Genomic DNA, 23742 nt, shown 5'->3' with positions numbered 1-23742 from the left:
ATTACCGATAAAGCAGCAATCATTCAGTGGGTAAGAAAAATTCCTTTTACACTTTCTAATTCTAATTTTTAAAAAACCACACCAAGTAAAATGGCCCCGTTAGGTCTTGCGAAACTTATATTTTATTTTTATAATCATAATAATTACTGAAAATACTCGTGACATATGTGATTAACTTTATCACAACCATTACTATTTATTTACTTTCTAGACAATGTCCTTGATGTAATCCGTCTTAATTAACTCCGAGATAATTGTCGCGATCAATGTTTTTATGAACGTTTTAGTTCCTTCATTTCCTTTGTTTGTTTTCATCTTCTTCCGTTTTTTTAACTGTGCAAATATTTTTCAGTGATTTTGATAATTAATTAATAATATATTATTAATTGTTAAATTATTAATTATGGCCGATGGTATAAAAGAAACGCACGAGATCCGTAAGTATTTTTTTTTAGGTTATTTTTCTAATCTAATGGAAAATTACATTGTTTTTTTTTTTTTTTTTTTTTTTAATTTAAAAAATAAATGGAAAAATCACATTTATAAAATTAGCTGACATTTGACGATTTTTAGGTTTTACTTAAATAATTATGACAATATTTTTAAAAAAAGTTTATTCATATTTTTTTACAATTTTTTACAAGTGGAATTTTTTTTAATTTTCATTGTAATCTACTTAACAATAAAAAATCTTAAAATTGTCATATTTTTGTTGATTTCAGTATCATTAAAAATAAAAAAATTTTTATTCGTATGATAAGGTACTAAAATAAAAAAATTCTTTCAGAAGGAACAATGAAGAGTTTGACAAATGGTGGAAATGGTTCCGACAGTGATATGAAATTGGAACCATCAAGTCCAACAGAACGATATGTTTTTTCAAGATGTAATAGTACTGGTTCATTACACACACCGTCGTCATCAGCACATAATACTGGTAAATATCAAATCATCACTTATTTTAAATTCTCAGATAAATTTAAAAACTTTCAAGGGTTGCGGTCAACCAGTTAAGTCAGATCGACAACATTTCGAATTATCAAAACTTTAGAAAATTATGACATTAAAGTTAGCTGTCACTTGACAATTTTTTAATTTTTTTTTTTTAACAAATAAATTTGCTCCAAAAAATTATTTTTAAAAATTGAATTTGTAGTTTTTTAAAATTTCTAAATATCAATTTTGTTTATAAATTTTTTTTTGCTATAATTTATTTGTTACAAAAATTCTTAAAATTATCAACTATCAGCTGAGTTAATTTTCATTAAAAAATTTTAAATTGAAAAGAACTAATTGATGATTAAATTTTATATTTCATATAAATAATTAAGATTAGATTAAAATTTTTGAATTAATATCAAAATTAATTTCAGAAGATGAAGACAGCGATAACAAAAACTCGACAATAAGCTACAAAGAGCGTCGCCGAGAAGCTCACACTCAAGCCGAGCAGAAACGACGTGATGCAATAAAAAAAGGGTACGACTCCCTTCAAGACTTGGTTCCATCATGCCAACATTCAGACTCGTCCGGCTACAAGCTTTCCAAAGCGACAGTGTTGCAGAAGTCTATCGACTACATTCAATTTCTGCTACAGCAAAAAAAGAAGCAGGAAGAGGAACGCAATGCGCTGCGCAAAGAGGTTCTGGCTTTACGTATCATGGAGGCTAATTACGAGCAGATAGTCAAAGCTCATCAGACCCAGCCGAACCACACCGAGATGCGAGTGTCTGATGAAACTAAGTTCCAAGTTGTAAGGACATTAATTGAATATTAATTTAACATCAAGAGATTTAATATAAAATTCACTTAATTAACGGTCTGTAATTAGTTTCAGAGTATAATGGATCAATTATTCCAAAGCTTTAATCACATTTCAGTCGCTAACTTTAATGAATTATCGGGTTCTGTCTTCAGTTGGTTAGAGGAGCACTGCAAACCCCAAGTAATTTTTTTTTTTTTTTTTTTATTAATTTAAAATAATTTATTTTTTATCGTTTTATTGATTATTGATAAATTGATTTAAAAAAATTTAAAAAAAAATTTTTTTTCAGACATTACATGAAGTTGTGCGTTCAGTACTCCAACAATTGCACAACCGAGTTAGCTAGTCGTTTACTGAAATCATACACTTACTTTTATTATTAATCTTCCAAAATTAATTAATTTTTTAATTAATTAATTAATCAATCAAATAATTGCCTTAGTGGTTGGAATAAAAGTTACCAATAAAAATATCATAGTGATGATTAAATAACTATCAGGGTGCGGAATTTACGCCGTTAGAAATAAGAACAAGTCAATTATAATATTTAACTATTGAACTAAATTGGGAAACAATTAAGTGTATTTATGTACAAAAAATATATCTATATCTATATAAATATATATAGTTTTAATATTGTTAATAATTTGATTTATTATTTCAGTACAGTTTTATTTATAAATAGCTTGGAAAGTATCAGATGTTTTCAGTCTCCGTAGGCATGCTTTCGCCTTGGGTGATATCGTTCAGCTGAATCATATTGTTCATGTGAATCATGTCGTGTCGGTTTTGTCCAAGTTCTCCAGAACCTCCTGGACTTCTGCATACGCGACGTCGCTTAGCGCGATCTACCCTTTGGCAACACAGGTCGCGGAATATACACGCGTAGCAAGTTAGTAAGGCTGTTATCATTAATCCACCGATTATAAGGATTATTACCAGTGAAATTGATAACTCTTCGTCCATTGTTATTATTTTTTAAATGATTTCCTGGAAATAATTAGAGTTCAAGGTTAGTGGTTTGTAGTTTTGCTTGATAAATGTAGTATTTATTAGTAGTTAACCACGACAACTACCTAAATTTAAATTTTACTTGATTCGAGAATTTTTCTTTTATCAAGTTAAATTTTTTTTTGTCAATCGGAAAAGTATTTTCAAAGTTAAGTATCTTCTTTTCAAAGTCAGTGAGAAAGATTTATTAAAAATGGCTAATAAAGTCAGTTTCTAATTTTTCACATAATTTTATTGATTATATTTTTCAATAATTTACCCAAAAATTAATACTTCTATAAATATTTTAAATCTCCCTAAACAATTAAAATCAAAAATTTTCATTGAAAATTAAAAATGTTTCTATGAAGCCGTAATTTTATTAAAAATATATTTTTTGACAATTCCTTCAATTAATCACTAGATAATATTTTATATTAATAAAATTTTTTTTGATTTTTGAATTTCAACAAAAAAACTTATTAATAAAGTTAAAAGGCACTTTTATATTTTCATATTATTCAATTGAAAAACTTTTTAAGAAAAAACAATTAAAAACTCATTAAGATTATTAAGAATTAATTATGAAAGAACAATAACCAAGCTTATAATTTATTTAAATATTACACCATAAAATTAATGAACCAAGAAGTTGATGGAGCTTACGTAATTCATAAATACGAGTAAACTCTTAAAATTATATTTACTGAATACAAGGATTGTACTCTTTCATTCGTATAAAATCCCTTTAAAATTTTATATGACCTAGATTCATCCTATCCTATCGTACCCCATCCCACTATATTTATCTTTTATTTTCATCCTCTCTTTTTTTATACATAAATAATTACAAACATTAATAATACCATTGAATGAAAAAAAAACATTACGCAATCCCTTTAATTATTTTGATTGACTTTAAACGAGATTATGTTTTTCTCATTTATAAATTTGTCGAGAAAAGTAAAGAGTAAAAAGTAAAAATTGTCCAATCAAAATAAAATGAAAGGAACAAATGAGACTGTGAAAAATAAATTACGCTAGTAGAAAATAGTATGTGGATCTACTTTATTTTATATTTATTCTCGTCTGTTGGTGACGGTGACTTTTTACTTGTCGTCAATGTTTTCGTCTTTATTATTCGATAAAAAAAAGTCAGGATAAACTATAACTCATAGGATATATTTTTTATTTTATCGTTATTACCTCAACGTGCTTTTTTTATTTATTTGAACTCTTCTTCTTCTTGAAAAGAAATGCGTGTCCTCTGGCCGTTCAAAATGAGACATTACACGAATCCGTTTTTATCTTGCCATCATTTTTTCCTTGCTTTACCTTTTTTTTTTTTCTTCACTCAATCATTTTATTTTCTGGTCATAAACTTGAATGTTATTAGACTTGAGTTTTTACTTATTTTATTTTTATAGCTAATGTGATATTAAATTCACCGAATACCAGTGAATAGGCGATTACAAGATTAAATATTTATTTTTTGTATTTTCTTACCTAAAGAATTTGCTTTAATAATAATATTAAATTTTATATAAAGCATTCCAACTGTTTACTATAATAAATATTTTTTTTTACATAAATGTGTAGCATAAAAAAGTTGAGAAAAATGTTATAATATATCCAAAAATAGTCTCTTGTGAGTATGGAAAAAGTTTTATCGTGCTTACGTGATACTCTGAGAAAGGGCAAGTGAAATTATTCACCCGGGCGTATTATCATTCGATTGTCCAAACTGAGAATTTTCTTTGCACCATTTTTATTTCCTCCGATTGCTTGCTTTATTCAGAAATCTTGAACAGATAAAAAAATTTTTTCATTATTATTATTTCAATATTTTAAAATGAAATTTTACGCTTAAATTTAAAAAAATAATTATTAAGAATTTTAATGAATTTTTTTAAATTACACTGTACTATCCTAATTATTGACTTTTTTAAAGATATAAGCTCATTCCGATGTTACTCTCATCAAGAGCTTTCATTTGAGTACCCACATCAATTTTTCATATATACATATATATATATAAATATATAAATATATGAAAAATTGATGTGGGTACTCAAATGAAAGCTCTTGATGAGTGTAACATCAGGATGAGCTTATATCTTTTAAAAAGTCAATATTTCACAAGATATAAGGTCATTTCTTACTTATGTATCTAAAGATAGAGCATTTTCGAATGCTCACTAAATTTTACTAAAAAAAAAACCGATTTTATCATATGACTATCCTGAAGACAAAATTTTTTTTATTCTCTTAATAATATAGATAATGATAATAATAGTAATAATCATGAACTGAATAAAATAGTATCTAGATAGAAAGATGATAAAATTAATTGAAAAGTTCAGTAGATAATTAAAGAACTATCAAGTTCCCCGTGAGCTTGAACCCAGTTTGCCAATAATTATCAAATAGACTCTCGTCCATCTTGAGTGGCTGAAATCCTGTACTATCTCGAGCTCTCTGGTCTCTCCCAAGCCCATACTCTCTCTTTAAAACTCTATTTTACTTTACCTAAAGTAAAGCCTTTACTCGTGATATTGACGACCGAAATCCAATACTTAAAAAAAAAACATAAAGCTACAGTAATTACAAAATAAATTGTTTCAATTTTAAACTCTATAGATTAATAATTAATCGAGCGTTGAAACAGATTACAAATTGTACCAACTATTTCGTCCTCGAGATAATTTGCGATAATTATTATCAGGCATTTATGCGAATTGGTTTGAAAGCAGTTAGGATTGACGAGGACGTAAAAGCTCTTTGCATTGAATCTATTTAAATCTATGCTTCTATTCACGGTAGCTTAATTTAATTGCTTATTAACGCTGGTAAATTCGTGCGGGTTGGATTACTGAATAATTTATACTTGACAATCTTAATTGATGAATTATTTCGCATCGTTATGGGAGTCCATTAAAATTATATAAAATTAAGTTAGTGTTAATGAATTTTCACTTTTTTTTTTCTTTATCAAACTGACAAAATTATTTTATATCATTAAATTCACATTTGTAAAATTATATTAAACTAACAGAAATTTTAATAATTGATAAATGATAATTGGCAATTAATATCGGCTTCATATTGTTATTGAAACGCAAATACTTTGGCGCTTTTAATTAAAATGAAATATAATATCTATATAAATCAAGCGAATAAATAAAAAAAAATTTTATGCTAGTCTTTTATGAAAAACTGTTGACCTGCGTGAGCGAAAAATAATGTTTTATTAGTTTTAGATATTGATATTGTTTAGATAATTTGATTTTGTAACGGTACTAGTAAACCCGATGGGAAAATATATACATCTATATAATATGATACATAGCGTAATATAAAATATGTGTATAATTTTACATTATTTCTCGCTTTGGGAAATATTTTTGACTATTTTGATTAAAATATTGAACTTTTATAAATTTTTGTGACGTAAATATCGATTACAATTTTTTTTCTTTTATTGAAAAAATTAATGACTTAATTACGAATTTGTAAAAAATATTAGATTCGATAAATTTAATAAAATTATCCAAATTAATTCAAAATAAGTTGACTAGTTAATAAATTTTGATTTATTGTAACAAAAATTTGTTTAAAAATTTTGGAATTAAATTTTGATTACATTTTTTGATATGTTAAAAATTATTAAAGTATATTTTCTTTTAAATTTTAAATTTTAACAAAAAATGATAATTTTGAATTTAATTAAACATTTTAAATAATTGCAACATTTAGGGATTATTTTACTTTAGGAATAATTTCAGTTCACTTTAAAATAATCAAGTAATTTAAAGTAATTTAGTATTTAAGATTAATAATCAGAGTAATACTTTAGAATTAACATGAATAAATACAAAGAATGTATTGTGTATATTTATTATTTGAGTACGTATTAAATTCATATTGCTCTTCTTATCCTACTGCTTTTAAAATAATTAATTTTATTTTTTATTTATAGCAAAAATTAACATTATTTATTTATTTGTTGATATTTTCTAAAAGTTTTACTGAAATAATGATAAATCTAAAAATTTATGGATACATTTTTTTTTATTAAAAATATTTGTTGATTACGTATTATCACTCGTGCGTACTTCACTTAAATTCAAGATAATAATGATTAAATATCTAATTATTATTCTGAAGCTATAATTTAATTATTAAAAAAATTTACAAGAATTAAGACATTTAAAAATCGACTAAATTTAAATTTGAAAAATTTTCTTAAAAATTATTATAAAAAATATCCTAAATAATTATTAAAATAAAAATTAAACAATTTATAAATTAAAAAAAATTTTTCCACCAGATTGATAGAAAATTTATCAACGAATAACTTTTTTTCCGCTCTATAAGCTTCACTTTCTCTGTTGTAGAAAAAAAACTCCCTCGTTTTCTCCGTGAGTGAATTTAATGCACCTACAAATTACTACCCCTCACTTGCCAGTGAGCTGTAAAACACAGTGAACAGTAAAAAAATTAAAAAAAGTAAAAAATACATAACAAGTATCTCGATGGTACTTACCCTAACGAATATCCTTAATCCAAAAAAGCAGCCCCGGCATCGATGATATTTATAGTTATCTCTTATCTCGTCAAAGCAAATCACGTCTCACGAGAGCGATTCGCCTCTAGGTAACTCGATGAGACACTGACCGGTGAGCTCCGCGAAATTGAAACTTTTTGCTGAACATCCAAGGGGCTCGTAACATTTTATACACATACAGGTACATACATGTGCATTATATTTTACACCACCAATGGATATTTTTATTTTTATCTATAAAGGATTCCTATTTCTATACAGTTTTTTCCAATTTCAATAACATTTCTCCGATCTCCGTATGCCGGTCCGATACTTGTTTATCTATATGTACACACAAACATTCTCATATACACATACATATAAGTACACAATAGAGTATTTTACAAAAATTCATTTTTTGGATTGAAATTTTCTGGAAGAACATTAAAAAATTTTTAAATTAAGCAAAATTTACAACTACTAAAAATTTCTTTGTTTAAAAATTTTTCTACTAAAATCAAGTCATTAAGTCCTTAAAAAATATTTTCTTTATTCAAATTAATTTTTTTATCTTTTTAGTACAATTTTTTGGTTCAAGAATTTTTTTTTCAACTCAAAAAAATAATTTTCTTAAAAAGTACCTTTATTTTTAATTTTAGAATCTTGTAACTCGCCAACAAGTCGTTTTAGTGGGACGATCAAGACATGCGTTTGTAAGGAATTTAAAGTTCTATAAAAAAGGGTCTGATCAAAGATTTGCGTAAGTCAAGCTGTTTTGGAGATATCGCGTCTTCAAAATCAATCAGCTTCAGCTATAGATTTAGGAAAAACAAATTTTTTTAATTTATAAATTTTAAAAGCTCGTTATTTTCGAAAATCAGACCTGTTTTATAGAGTATTTCATTCACTAAAAATACATAAAATAATAAATAAAACATTAAAAACAAAAAATATCAATTTTTTTTCAACACTCTAATTTCATTTAAAACTTATTTATAAAGTAAAAGACCCAGTCACTGACACTGGCCTAGTTGTTTGACACTTGCAATTTTGTTTGAATTTAAAAGAAAAAAATGTTCTATTAAAATTTATAATTCACAAATTAAATTATATTTATTAATTTATTGGAGTTGACTTTTTTTTTAATTAAAATAAAATTGCAAGTTTCAATTACTGGGTCTTTTACCTTACGTACTGTCCACACTTCGCATAGTTACGAAACAAAAACTTCATTTATTTTTTTTACAATGCAATTTTATTTGAAAAGAAAAAAAAAATAAACTCAGTAAATTTTCTAAAAATTAATAAAAAAAAAACAGAGTCGAAGTAAATAAAAATTACTCGGGTTAAATTTTATTAAGAAATAACTACAAAGAATTCCCGTAAAAAAAGTAATGAACACGTTACGGGTTGAATAAGAGACTGTGCTATGAGAGTAAATCGCACTGCTCACAAACCCCTTCCGCAATAGAGGATGGAGGTGGTGCGCGTCGGCCGGAAACTCGTCGCTTTCATCTCCTCGGAGAAAACCCTTGGGTTATAGTTACGAGAAGTACAAGTGAGGAGAAGAGCTTGAGCTTGTATTTTCTCCTCCCTTCTGGTGTGGGTAGGTATTTGCGTTACACCTCAGCCCTTTCTTCTGTGTAGCATTTCTATTCCCAGAGAAATCCATTTCTACTTATATTACACACTACTTATTTAAAACTCGTTATTCCTTTGTATGACTCCGATATAAAATGTGAATAAAAATTTCAAGCTCCAAGTTCTTCTGTGTGACAAAAGAGGAAATTTTTTAACGGATTTTTTATTGGATAGCGTTCGTAAATACGTAAATAAAAAGTACTTTTGTTGTAAGCGAAAGCTCCCTTACGGAAAAAATTTATACAAACACTCGGCATCTACGGTAGAAATTTGAATTTTGAGACCTCTCTAATCTTGTAAAAATTACAGGCAAAAAATTTTTGTTGGGGCAACATAATACATGTGAAAAAAATTTAGCTTGAATCAAGATGAAAATTCTTGAACCAAGAAAATAATTTTAAAGAGTTTAATTGCCTTGAATCAAGTAAAATTTACTTAAGCCCAGAAAAATTTCTTAGTTTAAGAATTTTTCTATTCAAATCAAGAAGAACCTAAGTCTTGATTGTATTAGGGACTCCTTAATGGGTCAGGATGAGAAAAGCCGAGGAAGTCAAATTTCTTCAGGTAACTTGATTAACTTCATCGATTTTCTACGCGAAATACTTTCAATAATTCAAATAATTTATTAATTAGCGCCGCCAATTCTATTACATAAATCTTTCCAATAAATGTTGGCCGCATTGAAATTTTTAAAGTTATTTTTATACCTACCTTTATTTAAATAATAATAAAAAAAAATTCTCTAGAATTAAATTTATTTTTTTTTTAGTGCAGTAGAAATTTTCCGCTGTTACGTGAAAGTTTTAATTAAAAATGACTAATTAACGCAAATTCTTCTGATGTAATTTTTTGGTGAAAATTTTTTACCTTGTTAGTTTGCAGACAACAGATGTCGGTCTCTCTGATAAAAAAGGATCATTGGGACAGTGGGCGGTGGGTAAATGTACTGGTATCAAGATGATAATTTACGATCGCTAGGTTGAGAAAATAGGGAAAATTATCCAGAGGTCTCAAGCTACTGAAGTTTATGATCTTCTTATCCAGTTACGTCGTTTCCCCTATTTTCTTTGTTGAACTTTTGACCATACGGGCATTTTTATTTTAATAACTCTGTTATTTATTGAATTATTGAGAAATTATTTCATTTGAATTATTGCTGTTGGAAGTTTTGTTTAAGTTAATAAAAAAAAATAAAATTCATATATTCTTCATCGTAAGATAATTAATTTTTTTTTGAAAAATTTAGATCACTAAAATAAATTTTTATTTAGCTGAAACAAGTTTCATATTCAAAATTATTAACGAATACTTCAAATAATTTATCTCAAGTCTAATTTTGTAAATATTAATTATATTTTTTAAAAAATTTTACTTTGGAACATTGAACTAAATTTTTATGATTTTTTTAATCTTTGAAAAAATTTTTAATTAATTTTTTTTGCCGTAAAAAATTTTTTTTTTGTAATTGCAAAAAATAGCTTTTTGTAGGAAAAATTCTCAGCTTTTTAATTAATTAATTTATTTTTTAATATTTTAATGTGGTAATAGTTCAATTATAAATCATTTAAATGATCCTTAATATTTCTTCTGATAAATTAATTTATTATACAAGTAAATTTGTGATTAATCGCCTTAAAAAAATTCGACTCAAACTTAACTAATAATGAATTAATTACCGAAATCAAAACAATCAATTAATTCTTACCGCAACCGATGACGCAATAATTAGTCGCATTAAAAATTATATTGTGCAACTCATTTTTAAAAACACTAATTATGTAATTGAAAATATTATTATCGTAAAACAAGATGTCTGTTTATTTAAAACGAGCGTAATTAATGAATCTTAGACACACCTCATTTATTAACTAACAGATTTAAAATATTCACATGTTTGTTTATTATGTAACATAACAAAGACAAAAGTTATTTCGTAATGCGATTAAATACTTGGGAAAATATTAAATCAAATAATAATAATCTAACAATAAAAATTAATAAATTTATTTGTTTATATTTGACTGCGTTTAATATTTATAAATGATTTAAAAAATTAGAACCATGCGTATTAATTTACCCTAATTAATAACTGACCTACTGATTCAATTTTTTGACTTACAAATGAATAAATAATCAAATATTTACACGTGAAATAATGTCAAAGCCAAAGTTAAGATAAATATTTTATTTATTTTTTTTTTTTTTTAAATAATATTCATATTAAAGTTATAATTTAGCATTCTACTTTGCCATTCACGGTTTATCGTTTTGATTTCCCTCGAGTCTAAGACGGTCACTTTTTATTACCGTACGGTAAATGAAATATAAATTAAAATAATAAAAATTTATACAATAAAATATAAATAAAATTAACTCTTTACTTTTTACGGCTTAATATTGTTTCATTTTTAGTTTAAGTTGGTGATAGAGCGTCTTTCAGCAGGTACCTAAGCTCATTTAAATCTTTTCTGAGACCCCGGATCTCGTTCGTTTCCGATTCTACATGTTTTTTACGGAAATAACGCATCACTAGCAGTCCCATTATTTCACCAAATTTTTCATTGTTGTTCTCTGCAGTATTTTCCTAATAAAAAAAAAAAATTATTAACATTTATAATATATATCATAAGTCGTTTAGACAAAATCTTCTTTATCAGAGACAATATCCATTTTTACACCTCCGCTCTAGAATTCTAAAGATCGGGTATGTAATTATCATACAGATACGGTTGTCATAAAATTTTCTTGCTTAATTTTAATATTGTAAAGAAGCCAGATCATTATCTACTTTGTTTCATGACAGCTGTATTTTATTTCGTGGATGACAGTTGTATTTTATTTTACTTGTGACAGCTGTATTCAGCAAGTGAATAAATAAATAATTTATGAAATAAATAACCGCGACCAGTTATGATTTTGTGGGACAAAAGACGTCTAATATTTTTTACTATTAATTAAGAGAAAAATTTTGGTAATTTTTTAAATGTTAGAATTTTATTCGGTAATTTTTTACAAGTGAGGTCAACCCAATTTTAGGCCATAACGAGGTCAAAAATTAATATTTTCAAGTTTTTTTTTATTCTGCTTGTTTTTATGATGAAAAATGTCGCGAAAGAAAAAAATAAAGATTTCCATAGCTTTTTTGCCTTCAGAAGTTGGAAAAAATTTTGGCTCTCATGTTTTTGGATGAAATTTCAATTTTATCTTTTTTTGATGTTTTTCATATACTTTTTTTGAAAATGGTTGATCTCACTTGTAAATATTTACCTTTTTTTCTCCATTGTAGAGCATTTATAAAATTATAAAATAAATATTTTACAATTTAAAAAATTCGTATTTTTTTGAAATTGAAATTTTTTAAAAATTAATTTAAAAAATGTTAAATCACTTTTTCTTTACTATAAATTACAAAAAAAAAATTTAATATCTTGATTTAAAAATTTTATATAAAATTTTGGGTGTTAATCAGCAATTGAAGATTTTTTACAATATTTTTATCAAAATTAAAAAAATTTTTATGAATTATTTTTGTTCTAAGCTATATAAAAAGCTTGAAAATTTAATAAAAAATCTTGAGTGGTTCAATCACTTTTACACGATCATTAGATACTTTTTAAAGTTTAAAAGAATTTCCAGCAGACAAATTTAATAAATAAAAAAAAAAAAAAATTAATAACTAAAAACTTACAATATAACAGCCATGTTTGAAGTTCCATCGAGCTCGTTTGGTTTTAGTTGGACGAAATAAAAGTTTTACGAACTCGACGATTGTGCGATACTCGCTACAAGTCGGGAGAAGATTGAAAGGGGGTGGTAACGAGTTCAGAGCCATGATATTGACGTAAACCTAAAAAGTTTTATTTTAGCAAGTTAAATTAAATCCCAAAAGTATATTAACTTCTAAAATGCTGTATAGTTTTATTACTTCTGTGCGAGCAAATGTCCACTCGACGTCGACGTTACGGGTGACTGCCGTAAATGTGTTCGACATGCAAGCGATCAACATGTTGAGGACGACTATCACAGAAATACACTCGAAACCTGGAAGAAAGTGATTATAATTTCTTTATTAAATCAAATTTATTTAATGAATTTTTTTTATCAATTTTTCTTGTACAAAAAGGAAAAATTTTGAGCTCTAGAAATAATTTTCTTATTTTCTACTTACCCGCGAATGCAAAATATCCGATTCCTTCTGTGAAAGCATGATCGTTAATAATTGACTCGGAATCACTTTCGCCGGGAAGGTTTTCGATTATGACATCCGCGGACTCGATAGTGCTCATACAGAAAATTGCCCAGAAAAGTGTTTTCAAGGTGGATAAGAAGTCGACGAAGGATGAGACTTGCTGAATTTTTATCTTTGACTCATCGTCTACTTGGACCATTCCGTCATAGTATTGATAGAGTCTTGCTAGACCTGTTTGCAGTAATTTTAAATGTAAGTTTGATTTTGGTTAAAAATTTTAGTAAAAGATAATTTATTAATTTTTAAAATTAATTTATTATTTAAATAAAAATTAGTTCTTCATAATATTTATTATTTAATATGAATAAAATTATTTTATTGATAAGAAAAAAATAATTTTGAAGAGTTTCATTGTTTTAAACCAAGACAAAATATTTAAATAAAATAAAATTTACACAAAATTTTTTTATTAAATCAAATCAATTTTTTTTCAGTGTGTATTTGCATTAAAATGTTTTTAAGCTTAAATTAATTTAAAAATAATAAATTATTTTATTAATTCAAGTATTTTTAATACCACTAATTAAAAAAATTATTTTGAATAAAAAAATAGGGCATTTATAGTCTTAAAAAATATCTTTGAATTTTTTTTTGTGAAACAATTGTTAATACTTGAAATAATCATTTACCTGCAGCAAAAGCAAATATGATAATACAAAAAAGGAGTAAAAATTTAGTAGCATCTTGTATCATTTTTCCAAGTGTTACTTGAAGTTGTCCAAGATTATAATCAAGTTGGCAAAGAAAAATAAGTTTGAAAAAGGCCATTATTGTAGCAAGACATAGCGTACCCTCGGCAACTAGTGTCGGATCATATTTGTGCCAATATTTGCGCTCAAGATCTCTCTGGTCGTGAAGTCTCACATCTATAGCCGAAGCTATCCAGAAGATAAATGTCATGATAAATAATATGAGCATTACAACTTCGTACCTAAAAAATTAATCAACGGATAAAGTTATTGTTTCACCCACCGGATGATATCTTTTATGACTTTTATTACCAATTCCATCGGGAGCGAAAGTATCTGCTGGGGCCATGAATCATACATAGACGTATCGCAGCCCATATGAACGATATCACATAAATAACTAGCGGCACCTCGCATCCTGAAATACATTTTATCAATCATCGAAAAAGTACACTTTCTGATCAATCATTTATATATTACAGAATTCATGGATGGGATAACTGCGCGAAACCTTTTTATTTATTAATGGGGAAGGGGAAGTTTGTGATATATATAAAGCAAATTAAAGGTTTACTTAAGGGGTTACATGGGTTATTTTTAACAATTTTTTTTTTTTTAATATAAAAATAAAATATTTAATTCAAACTTTTTACTATCTTAAACATACATATTTAATAACGGATTGCTGAAATTTTTGAAAAAAAAAATTTTAAAAACTATGCTATTGTGACGTCATTTCCGACGAGTCCTCGGAAAAAAGATGCGTCCGCGTTGACGCAGAACTCCTACACAGAAAAAAAAAATTTCTTGAACCAAGAAAATTATAAGGAAGACTGAAGTTATTTTGGAGCAAGAAAAAATTTTCTTGGCTTAAAAAATTTTAACTTCATTTAAGAAATTTTCAGTCTTCCTTAAGATTTTCTTGATTTAAGAAAATTTACGCTTGACTCAAGATTTTTTTTCTTTCTGTGTAGCAGGATTATTTGAAGTGAAAAAAAAAAAAAAAAAAATACGTGCTGTAGTTAAGACTTTCAACTAGAACGTGGATGAAGGAAAGAAAAATGAAAAATTTGGTTAAAATTTCGCGGTATTTTTTTTTTTAATTTCATTTACATGACTTTATAAATACATAAATTACCAGTATTCGGTAGGCCACGCAGCTGATTTTTTTTGTTGACATTCGACTGCAGGAAGCAAATCGTCAAGAAGACCAAGTAACTCGCGACAATTGAAATATAACGATGAACAGGAATCTGCCACTTTCTGCCGCGTTTTGAGCCTGGAGCAAGCCAAACCCAGAGCGCCATAAACCAAAAGGTGGGTATCCTCCAAAAAACGGTCGCTATTTTGGCAGTCCGGGATTTTTTCGTCCACCCGTACCATTCTCCGATCCATTTATTTTCAATTACCTCGTGGATAAAGTAAAAAATAAATAAACTGTGAAACGAATTTTCCAAAATAAAGTTAACCTAAACCCTATGATAATAATAATAATAATAATAATAATAATAATAATAATAATAATAATAATAATAATAATAATAATAATAATAATAATAATAATAATAATATAAATAATGATAATAATACCTGTTGAACATTAGGATGGGCTACGAAAGCCTTCTGTTTGCACTCAATCGCCAGAAGTAATCGTGGAAAAATGAAATTCATGGAAAAAACCATCCCAGCTTTTCTTTTCAAAACATATTCTACTTCATCCGCCTTTCTCGCGCAGCCAATTAGCTCCGCTCCAAACCTTGTCACGTCCTACCAAATTAATAGTTTTGAAAGGGAAAATTATTTTGGATACTTTAAAAAAATTTAATTTTTTTCAAAAATTTAACTTATTAAGAATTTATTAAGAGGAAAAATTTTTAAAAATCATTTTGAAAAATATTGTTGCTTTGAATGAAAAAGAAAATGATTTTTTTGGCTTAAAAATTTTTTTTTTAAATCAAAGAACTCAAAAGTCAACCAATTGGAGAATTTTCGAGCGTTTCACGGTCAAAAAAAGCGGAAAGTTCCAGGAACGGACCATCAGTCAACCGCTTTTCAGATTTTTTTACCAGTTAAAAAAAAATTTACAAACTCGCTATTTTGTAAAAAAAAAAAATTGTTTTTGTACAAATAAAATAATGTCAAAATTCTATAATTATTTCATCGTTTTAAGGAATTTTCTCCTGTGATAAAAAACAAGAATTTTTACAAAAAAACCTGCGATAGTTGTTTGTAAAACTTGTGCCATTCCCGTTGCACGACAGCAGCTCTGCTAAGTTCTGTTGAAAGTTGAAAGGCTTTGAGAATAGGGTCCGAAGAAATATGACAAATATAAGCAGGATTTGAGAAGGCTTGATACCGAGCCAGTCTTTTTTTGTCAAGTACCAACGGGTCCTCATTTTCCCTCTGACGCCTGAAATAAAATAAAATTCACAAAAAAGTTCCAAGGAAAAATCTCTAAAGTAAAACAATTGAATTACTTGCAAATTTCTCGGCAGTAGCAATCAGGCGGATGAGGTTTCGTGATTGAATGTCCTCTATCAGCAAGCAATTTAATCATGTCAAAATGTCCGTATGCCGCAGCAACATCCATAGGTGTAGTTTCGTCCAAAAATTCCGAACTATCGACAGCTCCAGCAAACTCCGAGTGAGGACGTTGCTCCTCCATTTTGTTGAGAATCATCACCGCCATTTGCTGTTGGTTATCTCGGATCGCGTGAAGGGCGGTGTCACTGCAGTCGACGTTCGGAACCGAAAGCAGCAGTTCCAGCATTTGTACGTCGCGTTCTAACACGGCTATATGAAGGGCTGAGAGGTTCTGCAGGCATAAATTTGAGATGAAAATGCGTCACATCAGCTAAAAGTAAGCGTTAGCGTAAGTTATAGGTTGATGTGACAGTAAAATTAATAAATGGGAATTTAGGAGCTGATATTGGATTGTGGAAGGCGTGAGAAAGGCTCGAGGGAGTGAGAAAAGAAATTTCATAGTTGTAAGTGAATTTTGGGATGAAAGAGAGAGGGAAGAAAGCGGGATTTGTGAAGCTGTCGGCCCGAGAACCGACAAAGAAGTTGACGCCATGTTTTTTATTGAGAACCTTGGAGTCTGTTACATCCTCAACACTGAGAGTTGACAATAGACGGTAGTATTATACTCTGTATAGTAATATAAGAAAAAGACCAAGTGACAGAAGGCGAATAACATCAAAAATGTAGGTAACGGAATAACCCCCGTTGTGAAGGCATCGGTAGTTTATAGGCCACTTAAAGAATCCTCGGAAAAGCCGCTCTTTTCAATAAACGCCGCTCCTCTGGTATGGATCTGACTCTTACACTGTTATGGCGTTATGTTGCTGTACTGGTTGCGTCAATTGCCTTTTTTTATTATATTAGGAACATTTGATCCTGAATAAGGCTAATTTAATGTGCCTCGTCACTTTACCGCACGCGTTTCATTCTTTCTCCGAGTCATTCATGCCCTTACCTTACAGGATCGAGGATATACCTTACATCTGGATCTCGATCTATATCTCAACTTGTACTGCTGGAGATTATTAGATATGTTTACTAAATATTATGTTTTTATGATGCATCAGAGAGACCCGATGCCGGTTTTTTCAGGTCTCATCAGGATGAATTAGACTTTTTTTTTTGTGTGATAGTTTTCAAATTATTGTCTTGTTAGGTTCTGATTTATCACCGGATATATACTTTTAGGGTTTTATTTTCGGTATTAAACATTTTAGGCAATAGATAAAATATAAATTCTATTGTCGAATTTAAACTTTTCAATTCACCACAAAGTTACACTTTAGAGGTTGTAATTCATCAAATTTATCATCGAATAATTTTATTAAAGTCGCCGACTAAATTCCAAAATAAAGTCAGGTCATTATTTAAACGCGAGGAATTATTTGTTTTTTATATATTCAGAATAGCCTTTTAATTTTTACACTGTTGTAATATTTTTGGTAGTTAGTAATTCTAGTATTATGGCTAATATTTAACATAGTCTATGTCTAGATTTTATAATTTTTGTTTTAACACAAATTTCAGAGCCTAATTTTAATTAAAAGTTAGTTTTATCAACATTTTTGTAGTAATTTAACGCACGTTGACGTTTGAAAATAATTATAGTAAATTGTGTTAACAAATTAACAATAATTTTGTGTCTTGGATAGATTTATCGTGTGATTTATAAGAAGCTTTAAAAAATTTTTTCGTCGATTAAAATCATGAAATTTTAAAAGACCAAAAAAATTTTAAATCGTCCAGTTGTGTATTACAAACCCGACCATTGTTCCTACTATGGAAATTAATTGAATAATTTATTTTAAAAAGATATAATCATAGAATATTCATTACACAAGCTAATATTATTATCATAATTATTATTATTATTATAGTTATAAGTAGTCGTAGAGGCTAAATTAAAATTTTTGCTGTAAATAGCTCATTGAAAATACCTGATAGTTAACAGCATTAATTTTAAAATGTGGATTAACTTCTAGAAACTTTTTAACACAGGTCAGATTCCCATTGGCAACAAAGTCAAAGAAATACTTCTCAACACTGGTAAGTTGCGGTAAAACAACTCCTTGGCTCTGCCGGAAGAGAACAAAGTTAAATTTCCTTTGAAAAGAAGCAAAACCTTAAAACTATCTGTAATCTAAAAAGTTTCAAGCACAATAACCTTAACTTTGTCAAGTTCATCTTCGGAGGAAGCGTCTGGCGCCTCAGTTTCTTCCATTCTACTCTCATTTCCTCTCACGTCTCAAGAACATCCCTCACTTAGCTTCAATAACAAACAATTGTCCCAATCGCGTCCTCAAATCTAACCAAGTAAATTCACAATAAAATAAAATAAAATAACTTATAAATATTCAATCAAACGTAACCAACTGTATCCCATTTGACATAACAATAAATTATAAACAAAAGAGGTTACAAACAAAAATAATTATTATGATGATACAAATTCAGGACGCAGAGAACGAACTAATCAGATGGAAATTTATTTGGAGAAAAAATTTCCGGCAATTATAATATATGCTAATTTTTGTATTAAAGGCATTTGATGTATTTCTTCATTTTTAATTGTTAATGATCTTACTTTATTTATTAATTTAATAGTCACTATTAAATTAATTTATTAGTAACTATCTTTGGTTCCTAATTATTAAATTAATAATCATAATTTTTAATTTTAGCGAAGAAATAAATTTTATGCAGAAAATTGAAAAAAAAAATTTTTTTTAACTTTGAATGCAATTTTTTAAAAATATTTTCTTTTCACTTATTTGTTTCTTTAAAAAAAAAAAAAAAAAAAAAAAAAAACTGTAAATTTGAAATAATATTTTTATAAAAAATTTTCTTAAATTAATTATCTTTCTTCATAAAGATGAAAGTTTAAACAATTCTGAATAATTTTTTGGAAAAAAAAAAAAAAAAAAAAGTGTATATTATTCTTAAAAATTTATTTTAGTCAAAACTTCGGAAATAGAACTTAAAACTCTTCCAGAATAATAAATTATAATTGTTTAAAATTTCGTAATTGAATAAAAAATTTTTACCTTAATTTTTATCATTACTAAAGCTAATTAAATCTAATGAAAAATAACAACAATTTATTAATTTAGCATTGAATGTATTTCATCCTTCAATATATACATAATTTATGACTTTTACTACGTACAATCATTTTACGATATAATTCGATAAAAATATAATAATAATATTATTAATAAAAAAAATAATAATAAAATAATGTTATAACTTAAGCTTTACAAAAAGTAAAAAGCAAAAAATCTAGTCTTTATTTTTTAATAATTAACTTAACAATTACAATAATAATAATATTAATAATAATAATTATAATAATAAAATAAAAATATAGTACAGTTGATTAACTGATAAATATTTTTTTTTTTTATTTTTGGGTTTTCCAAAAAATCTAAAATAATTATAAAAGCGATCGATTATTATTTACAAATACGCATAAGTACGTAAATTAATTAATAATTAAAAAAATGCGACTGAGACTGGCCATTATTTCTCTACGACTTAATTATAAGAATATAAATTTGTTTTGTTTATAAATAGTTATAAAATAATTAATAATAATAATTCATATTTATATATAAATATTTATAAAATTCATTGTATTTTTTTTTTATTTATTTATTTTCATATTTTACTGATTGATTTAAATTAAGCATTACATCTTTGACATAATGAATTTTTTTAATTAAATAAATTGTCGTGACCTTGCCGAATCAAAGATAAGGTAATTTAAAATTAGTATATCATTGAAGACGGCAGGATGTATGCAGAAATTTTGTAAAGGAAAGACGGGTACCAATGAACACCTTGGGGTTCATCAGAGTCCTCGATTTTCCGGTCGTGGATCTCGTTGGTAGCCAAATCTTGGTCTTCTTCGAGTTTCTTCTCCGGAACTTCAGAAAATGAATTATAACTGGGCACAAAGAAGCTGTAAATGTTCTCCAAGGATGATTGGATGTAATGGAAGACTCTGAAGGGCATGAAGGCATAGTGGGCGACAGTTTGGCTGTCAACGACTGCGTAGCAAGAAGCGACAACATCGTCTATCAAGATAGTTCCTTCGCTGGTGAGTGGAGCGTACACTCCGCTGTCAAGGATTAGTTTTGCTTCAATTACCGAGTCCCAGCGTAATCTGAGCTCTTCTGCAGAAGAAGAAGAAGATAAAATTGATGGAACAGAATCCTGGATCAAGATACGGTCGCCAATTTTAACCCGAGCGGCAAAAGTCACTGTCTCCTTATCACTCTGCTGGACCGGTACCAAATGCGCGGGTGTAAGGGTCAAATGTTTCCCGGATGCTGTTGTAAGCTTGATAAACTGTCGCTTCTCCATTGGCTGGCGGTCCATAAATGCCAGGACCTCGCTGTAGACAACGTTGCCGCGAGAGTCCAAGGCTGCTACTTTCTCGCCCACTTTCAGCTCTGACAGCGCTTTTTGGCTGCCGTCTGATGTTCGGATTAGACTTTTTCCGGGGAAACAACCTCCTGATTTTCCTACTGATGATGATTCTGTTGGAAAATAATGATTATTTTTATTATTATTTGCTTTCAGAGAGATAAATTATTTTACGAAGTAATTATTGACATTTTTTTAAGATTAAACTCCTCTGGATTTAGAGAAGGATCATTAATTCAAGATATCAATGAAAGAGATAAAAGTCTCATTTCTCATCCAGAAAATTGTCGTAGAAGCTTCCAGGGCTTAGAGGAACGAATTGAGCGGAATAAACTACTAACATTTGTATTGATTTAGTTGAAAGGATTTCACGAGTTACAGCGGAAAAATGTTGCTATTTTTTTTTTTTATCTTGAAACTCAAGTTTCTACTGTAAAAATTTATTTTATTGTAAAAAAAAAAATTGAAGAAGAAATTTTGACTTAATTCAAGAAATTTTTAGTCTTCCTTAGTATTTTCTTCAGCGAAAAAATTAACCTTCTTTTTTTTCTGAGTACTTTTTATTTTTTTCAATCTAAAATTTATCTTTCTTCTTTTACAATAAGCTTACAAAAATTCTGCAGTCTAATTTTTATAATCTCTTTATTCGTTTTTCCAGAAAAAACTAGTTACCTTAATGGGGTTTTGCAAACAAGCAATTAAATTATTTTAATTATTATAATAAATAAGTTTTGTAATTCTACTTAAGTAGATTAGATTAATGTGTTTACAATCAGAATTATTTAAATAATAAATAAAAATAATAAAATGCAAAAATATTTAGAGCAATATAAGTCTAGATTATCCTTGGAGCCTTGAATTGTAAGCTTGACAATAGAAGAAGACTACCCGCGATAGCGTGGTTAAAGAAGACAACTATTTAACCTTCCACGGAAAATTTCCGACCATAAAACAAAAAAATTTAAACAAAATTGCTGCTGCCAATAAAATTTTTCAAATCAATTTTATATTTGTTTTATCGATTTATTCGGTGTAAAATTCAAAGGGGAATCCCCTTACTATTGAAATCGAAATATTTATCTTACATTACGAATGACTTTTTGTTTAATAAAATAAACAGTTGAATTTAAATCAGGCAATTTACTTAATTGTAAATTTTTATTATCAATAAAAGCGAGCATTGATAAAATAAAAATAATAAACATAATATTTGTAAGATTTCTCAACTCTAAATTCTTATCAATAAAATATTTTTAATGCAATCAATTAGAATGCCTGTTGACTCGTATCGAGCTTGTAAAAACAGTAACAGTTTAAGAAATTAATTTTATTTTATTTATGACCGATAAACAATAAATTTAAAACGAAAACTTCTATAAATTTAGCTCCTAAGTTTTTCTTATCTCTCGTTTAATTTAACATTATACTATCTCTGAATTTTTTCTATTTTATTTTTATTTTTTTTTTTTTCTTTCTAAAATAACATTCTTATTCTTATTCTCATTGGGCATCCTCATATCCGACGATATATTACACGCGGCAGTGTCATCAATACAACCGCTTGAAAAGTTCTTAAATATATTCTTTTTAAAAAAACATATTAACGCGTCGTTTTACTTCAGAACCTTCCGCTTTCGAGTAAATCAAAGATTTTATGCCCGGCGCCGACTATATTCTTCCATATATCCATGTAAGATATATACATATGTGTGTATACATACTCTGACTCCTGGCTTAAGCTTTCTGCTTCTTATTTTCACCTTTTCTCTCTTCCTTTACTTAACACTTTAAAAAAAAAGTTATTTTTGGAAAAGCACTTACCTGATTTAACGGAACAGTGGATGTGAGATCGGGATTCGTAGTAGACCCAGTCGAAGCCAGCTTCAAAAGCGAGCCTTGCAAGCATTCCATACTTGGAACGATCTCGATCACTTGTCGTTACATCAACGGCTCGTCCTTCGTAGTGAAGCGAATCTGTTGCGTGTTTTCCTTCCTCATCCCACCCTTCAGTGACGCGTAATTTTACTCCTGGCCATTGATTCATTACAGATATTGCTAATGTATTCAGTCTCTCTTTACATCTCTGGAAAATAAATTTTTTAAGTGATATTAGGATTTTTTTTTTATTACAAGTAATTCATATTTTTTTCATATGAATTTTTTAAGCAAATTTAAGTTCTAAATGTTTCAAGAAATTATTTTAAGTAAAAAATTTATTAATTTTAAGCTTTTTGAAATTGCCGAAAAATTTTAAGTTTGAGCTTTTATTTTTTGTTTTAAAAAATTTACACATGTAAAAAAATTGAGTATTTTGATCAAAGTTAGTCTTAAAAATTATAATAAAAATTTTTGCATGTAATCAATACTATTTAAATAATTTAAATATAAAAAACTAGTTTTTTTTTTTAAGTAAAAATTGAAAAATTTTTACATTTTTATTGAATAAAAAATTTATCATTTTTTAATTTTTTTTATTAAAAATTTGAATTTTTACTTATTGACTCAATAATTTTTGGAGCAAATAAAAAGAATCCAATAGTTGTTTTGATCAAATTTGGTATGAAATCAATAACAAATAAAAAATTTATACAATAATTTTTTAATATGAAAATTGACAGAGATAAAAAATTTTGAGTAGAATAAATTCATTATTTTTGATTTATTTTAAGTTAAAAATTTTTGAACTAATTTTTTTTTGTACAAAATTTTGACACACAAATCGAGAGTGTCCCAAGTTAAAAGTTAAAAAAAAAAATCAACAAGGATTAAAAATTTTATAAAAAAAAAAAAAAGTTTAAAATCCTACTTAGTACAAATCAAAAACTTCCGAGCGCTGTTTGTGATAAGTATTAAAAAGGATTGTTAATATAATGCGATTTGTGGTCATGATTTCTAAGATAAAACAAAGTGT

General features: G+C 27.3%; 4 protein-coding genes across 13 annotated transcripts in view; 1 reads left to right on the top strand and 3 right to left on the bottom strand.

Annotated features, from left to right (window-relative positions):
* The first annotated feature begins 167 nt into the window (after window positions 1-167).
* On the top strand, window positions 168-2411 carry Bigmax (helix-loop-helix-leucine zipper transcription factor bigmax). Of its 2 annotated transcripts, none has more exons than XM_074238409.1 (5): window positions 168-437; window positions 788-937; window positions 1377-1753; window positions 1832-1945; window positions 2055-2411. In XM_074238409.1, exons 1-5 carry the CDS (start codon window positions 404-406, stop codon window positions 2109-2111), a joined length of 732 nt encoding a protein of 243 aa, XP_074094510.1. In that variant the 5' UTR covers window positions 168-403; the 3' UTR covers window positions 2112-2411. The 2 variants fall into 2 exon arrangements, with proteins under 2 accessions (XP_074094510.1, XP_074094509.1); XM_074238408.1 differs by having other exon boundaries at window positions 179-437; window positions 1374-1753.
* On the bottom strand, window positions 2406-8695 carry LOC141524490 (uncharacterized). Of its 9 annotated transcripts, none has more exons than XM_074238417.1 (6): window positions 7943-8695; window positions 7302-7643; window positions 4435-4557; window positions 4262-4319; window positions 3962-4136; window positions 2406-2755 (listed from the first exon to the last, which is right to left on the bottom strand). In XM_074238417.1, exon 6 carries the CDS (start codon window positions 2729-2731, stop codon window positions 2462-2464), a length of 270 nt encoding a protein of 89 aa, XP_074094518.1. In that variant the 5' UTR covers window positions 2732-2755; window positions 3962-4136; window positions 4262-4319; window positions 4435-4557; window positions 7302-7643; window positions 7943-8695; the 3' UTR covers window positions 2406-2461. The 9 variants fall into 9 exon arrangements, with proteins under 9 accessions (XP_074094518.1, XP_074094519.1, XP_074094516.1 ...); XM_074238418.1 differs by having other exon boundaries at window positions 3962-4125; XM_074238415.1 differs by having other exon boundaries at window positions 4262-4557.
* Window positions 8696-11310: 2615 nt separating this feature from the next.
* LOC141524365 (short transient receptor potential channel 4) lies at window positions 11311-16650 on the bottom strand. Its single transcript, XM_074238194.1, has 10 exons — window positions 16358-16650; window positions 16095-16290; window positions 15471-15647; window positions 15019-15289; window positions 14193-14298; window positions 13821-14122; window positions 13111-13362; window positions 12868-12983; window positions 12631-12789; window positions 11311-11526 (listed from the first exon to the last, which is right to left on the bottom strand). The coding sequence occupies exons 1-10, from the start codon at window positions 16648-16650 to the stop codon at window positions 11356-11358; spliced, it is 2043 nt and encodes a 680-aa protein (XP_074094295.1). The 3' UTR covers window positions 11311-11355.
* Window positions 16651-19793: 3143 nt separating this feature from the next.
* Window positions 19794-23742, bottom strand: part of Hh (hedgehog signaling protein) — a 38042-nt gene continuing 34093 nt past the window's right edge. The window contains exons 2-3 of the mRNA XM_074237955.1: window positions 22653-22914; window positions 19794-20944 (exon numbers count right to left, since the gene is read on the bottom strand). Of these exons, the coding sequence (XP_074094056.1) occupies window positions 20172-20944; window positions 22653-22914 (1035 nt within the window). The 3' untranslated portion in view covers window positions 19794-20171. The remainder of the gene's footprint in view (window positions 20945-22652; window positions 22915-23742) is intronic.

The sequence above is a fragment of the Cotesia typhae genome, unplaced genomic scaffold, assembly GCF_013202065.1.
Source record: "Cotesia typhae breed Kobodo isofemale line unplaced genomic scaffold, CoteBio_Ctyphae contig_22, whole genome shotgun sequence".
Lineage (NCBI taxonomy): Eukaryota > Metazoa > Arthropoda > Insecta > Hymenoptera > Braconidae > Cotesia > Cotesia typhae.
Note: the sequence above shows the minus strand (reverse complement) of the source record. Positions and strands in the feature narration are given on the sequence as shown.

What these genes read in the sequence shown, in the direction of transcription:
- LOC141524365 (XM_074238194.1), bottom strand. Translation starts at nt 16,650, where the DNA reads ATGCTGGAACTGCTGCTTTCGGTTCCGAACGTCGACTGCAGTGACACC. An exon ending in GCGTGGCCTACCGAATACTG is followed by an intron (nt 14,299 to 15,018) that starts GTAATTTATGTA and finishes AATGTATTTCAG; the next exon opens with GATGCGAGGTGCCGCTAGTT. An exon ending in CGGATATTTTGCATTCGCGG is followed by an intron (nt 12,984 to 13,110) that starts GTAAGTAGAAAA and finishes ACTTTCTTCCAG; the next exon opens with GTTTCGAGTGTATTTCTGTG.
- Bigmax (XM_074238408.1), top strand. Translation starts at nt 404, where the DNA reads ATGGCCGATGGTATAAAAGAAACGCACGAGATCC. An exon ending in ATGAAACTAAGTTCCAAGTT is followed by an intron (nt 1,754 to 1,831) that starts GTAAGGACATTA and finishes GTCTGTAATTAG; the next exon opens with TTTCAGAGTATAATGGATCA. An exon ending in AGGAGCACTGCAAACCCCAA is followed by an intron (nt 1,946 to 2,054) that starts GTAATTTTTTTT and finishes ATTTTTTTTCAG; the next exon opens with ACATTACATGAAGTTGTGCG.
- LOC141524490 (XM_074238415.1), bottom strand. Translation starts at nt 2,731, where the DNA reads ATGGACGAAGAGTTATCAATTTCACTGGTAATAATCCTTATAATCGGT.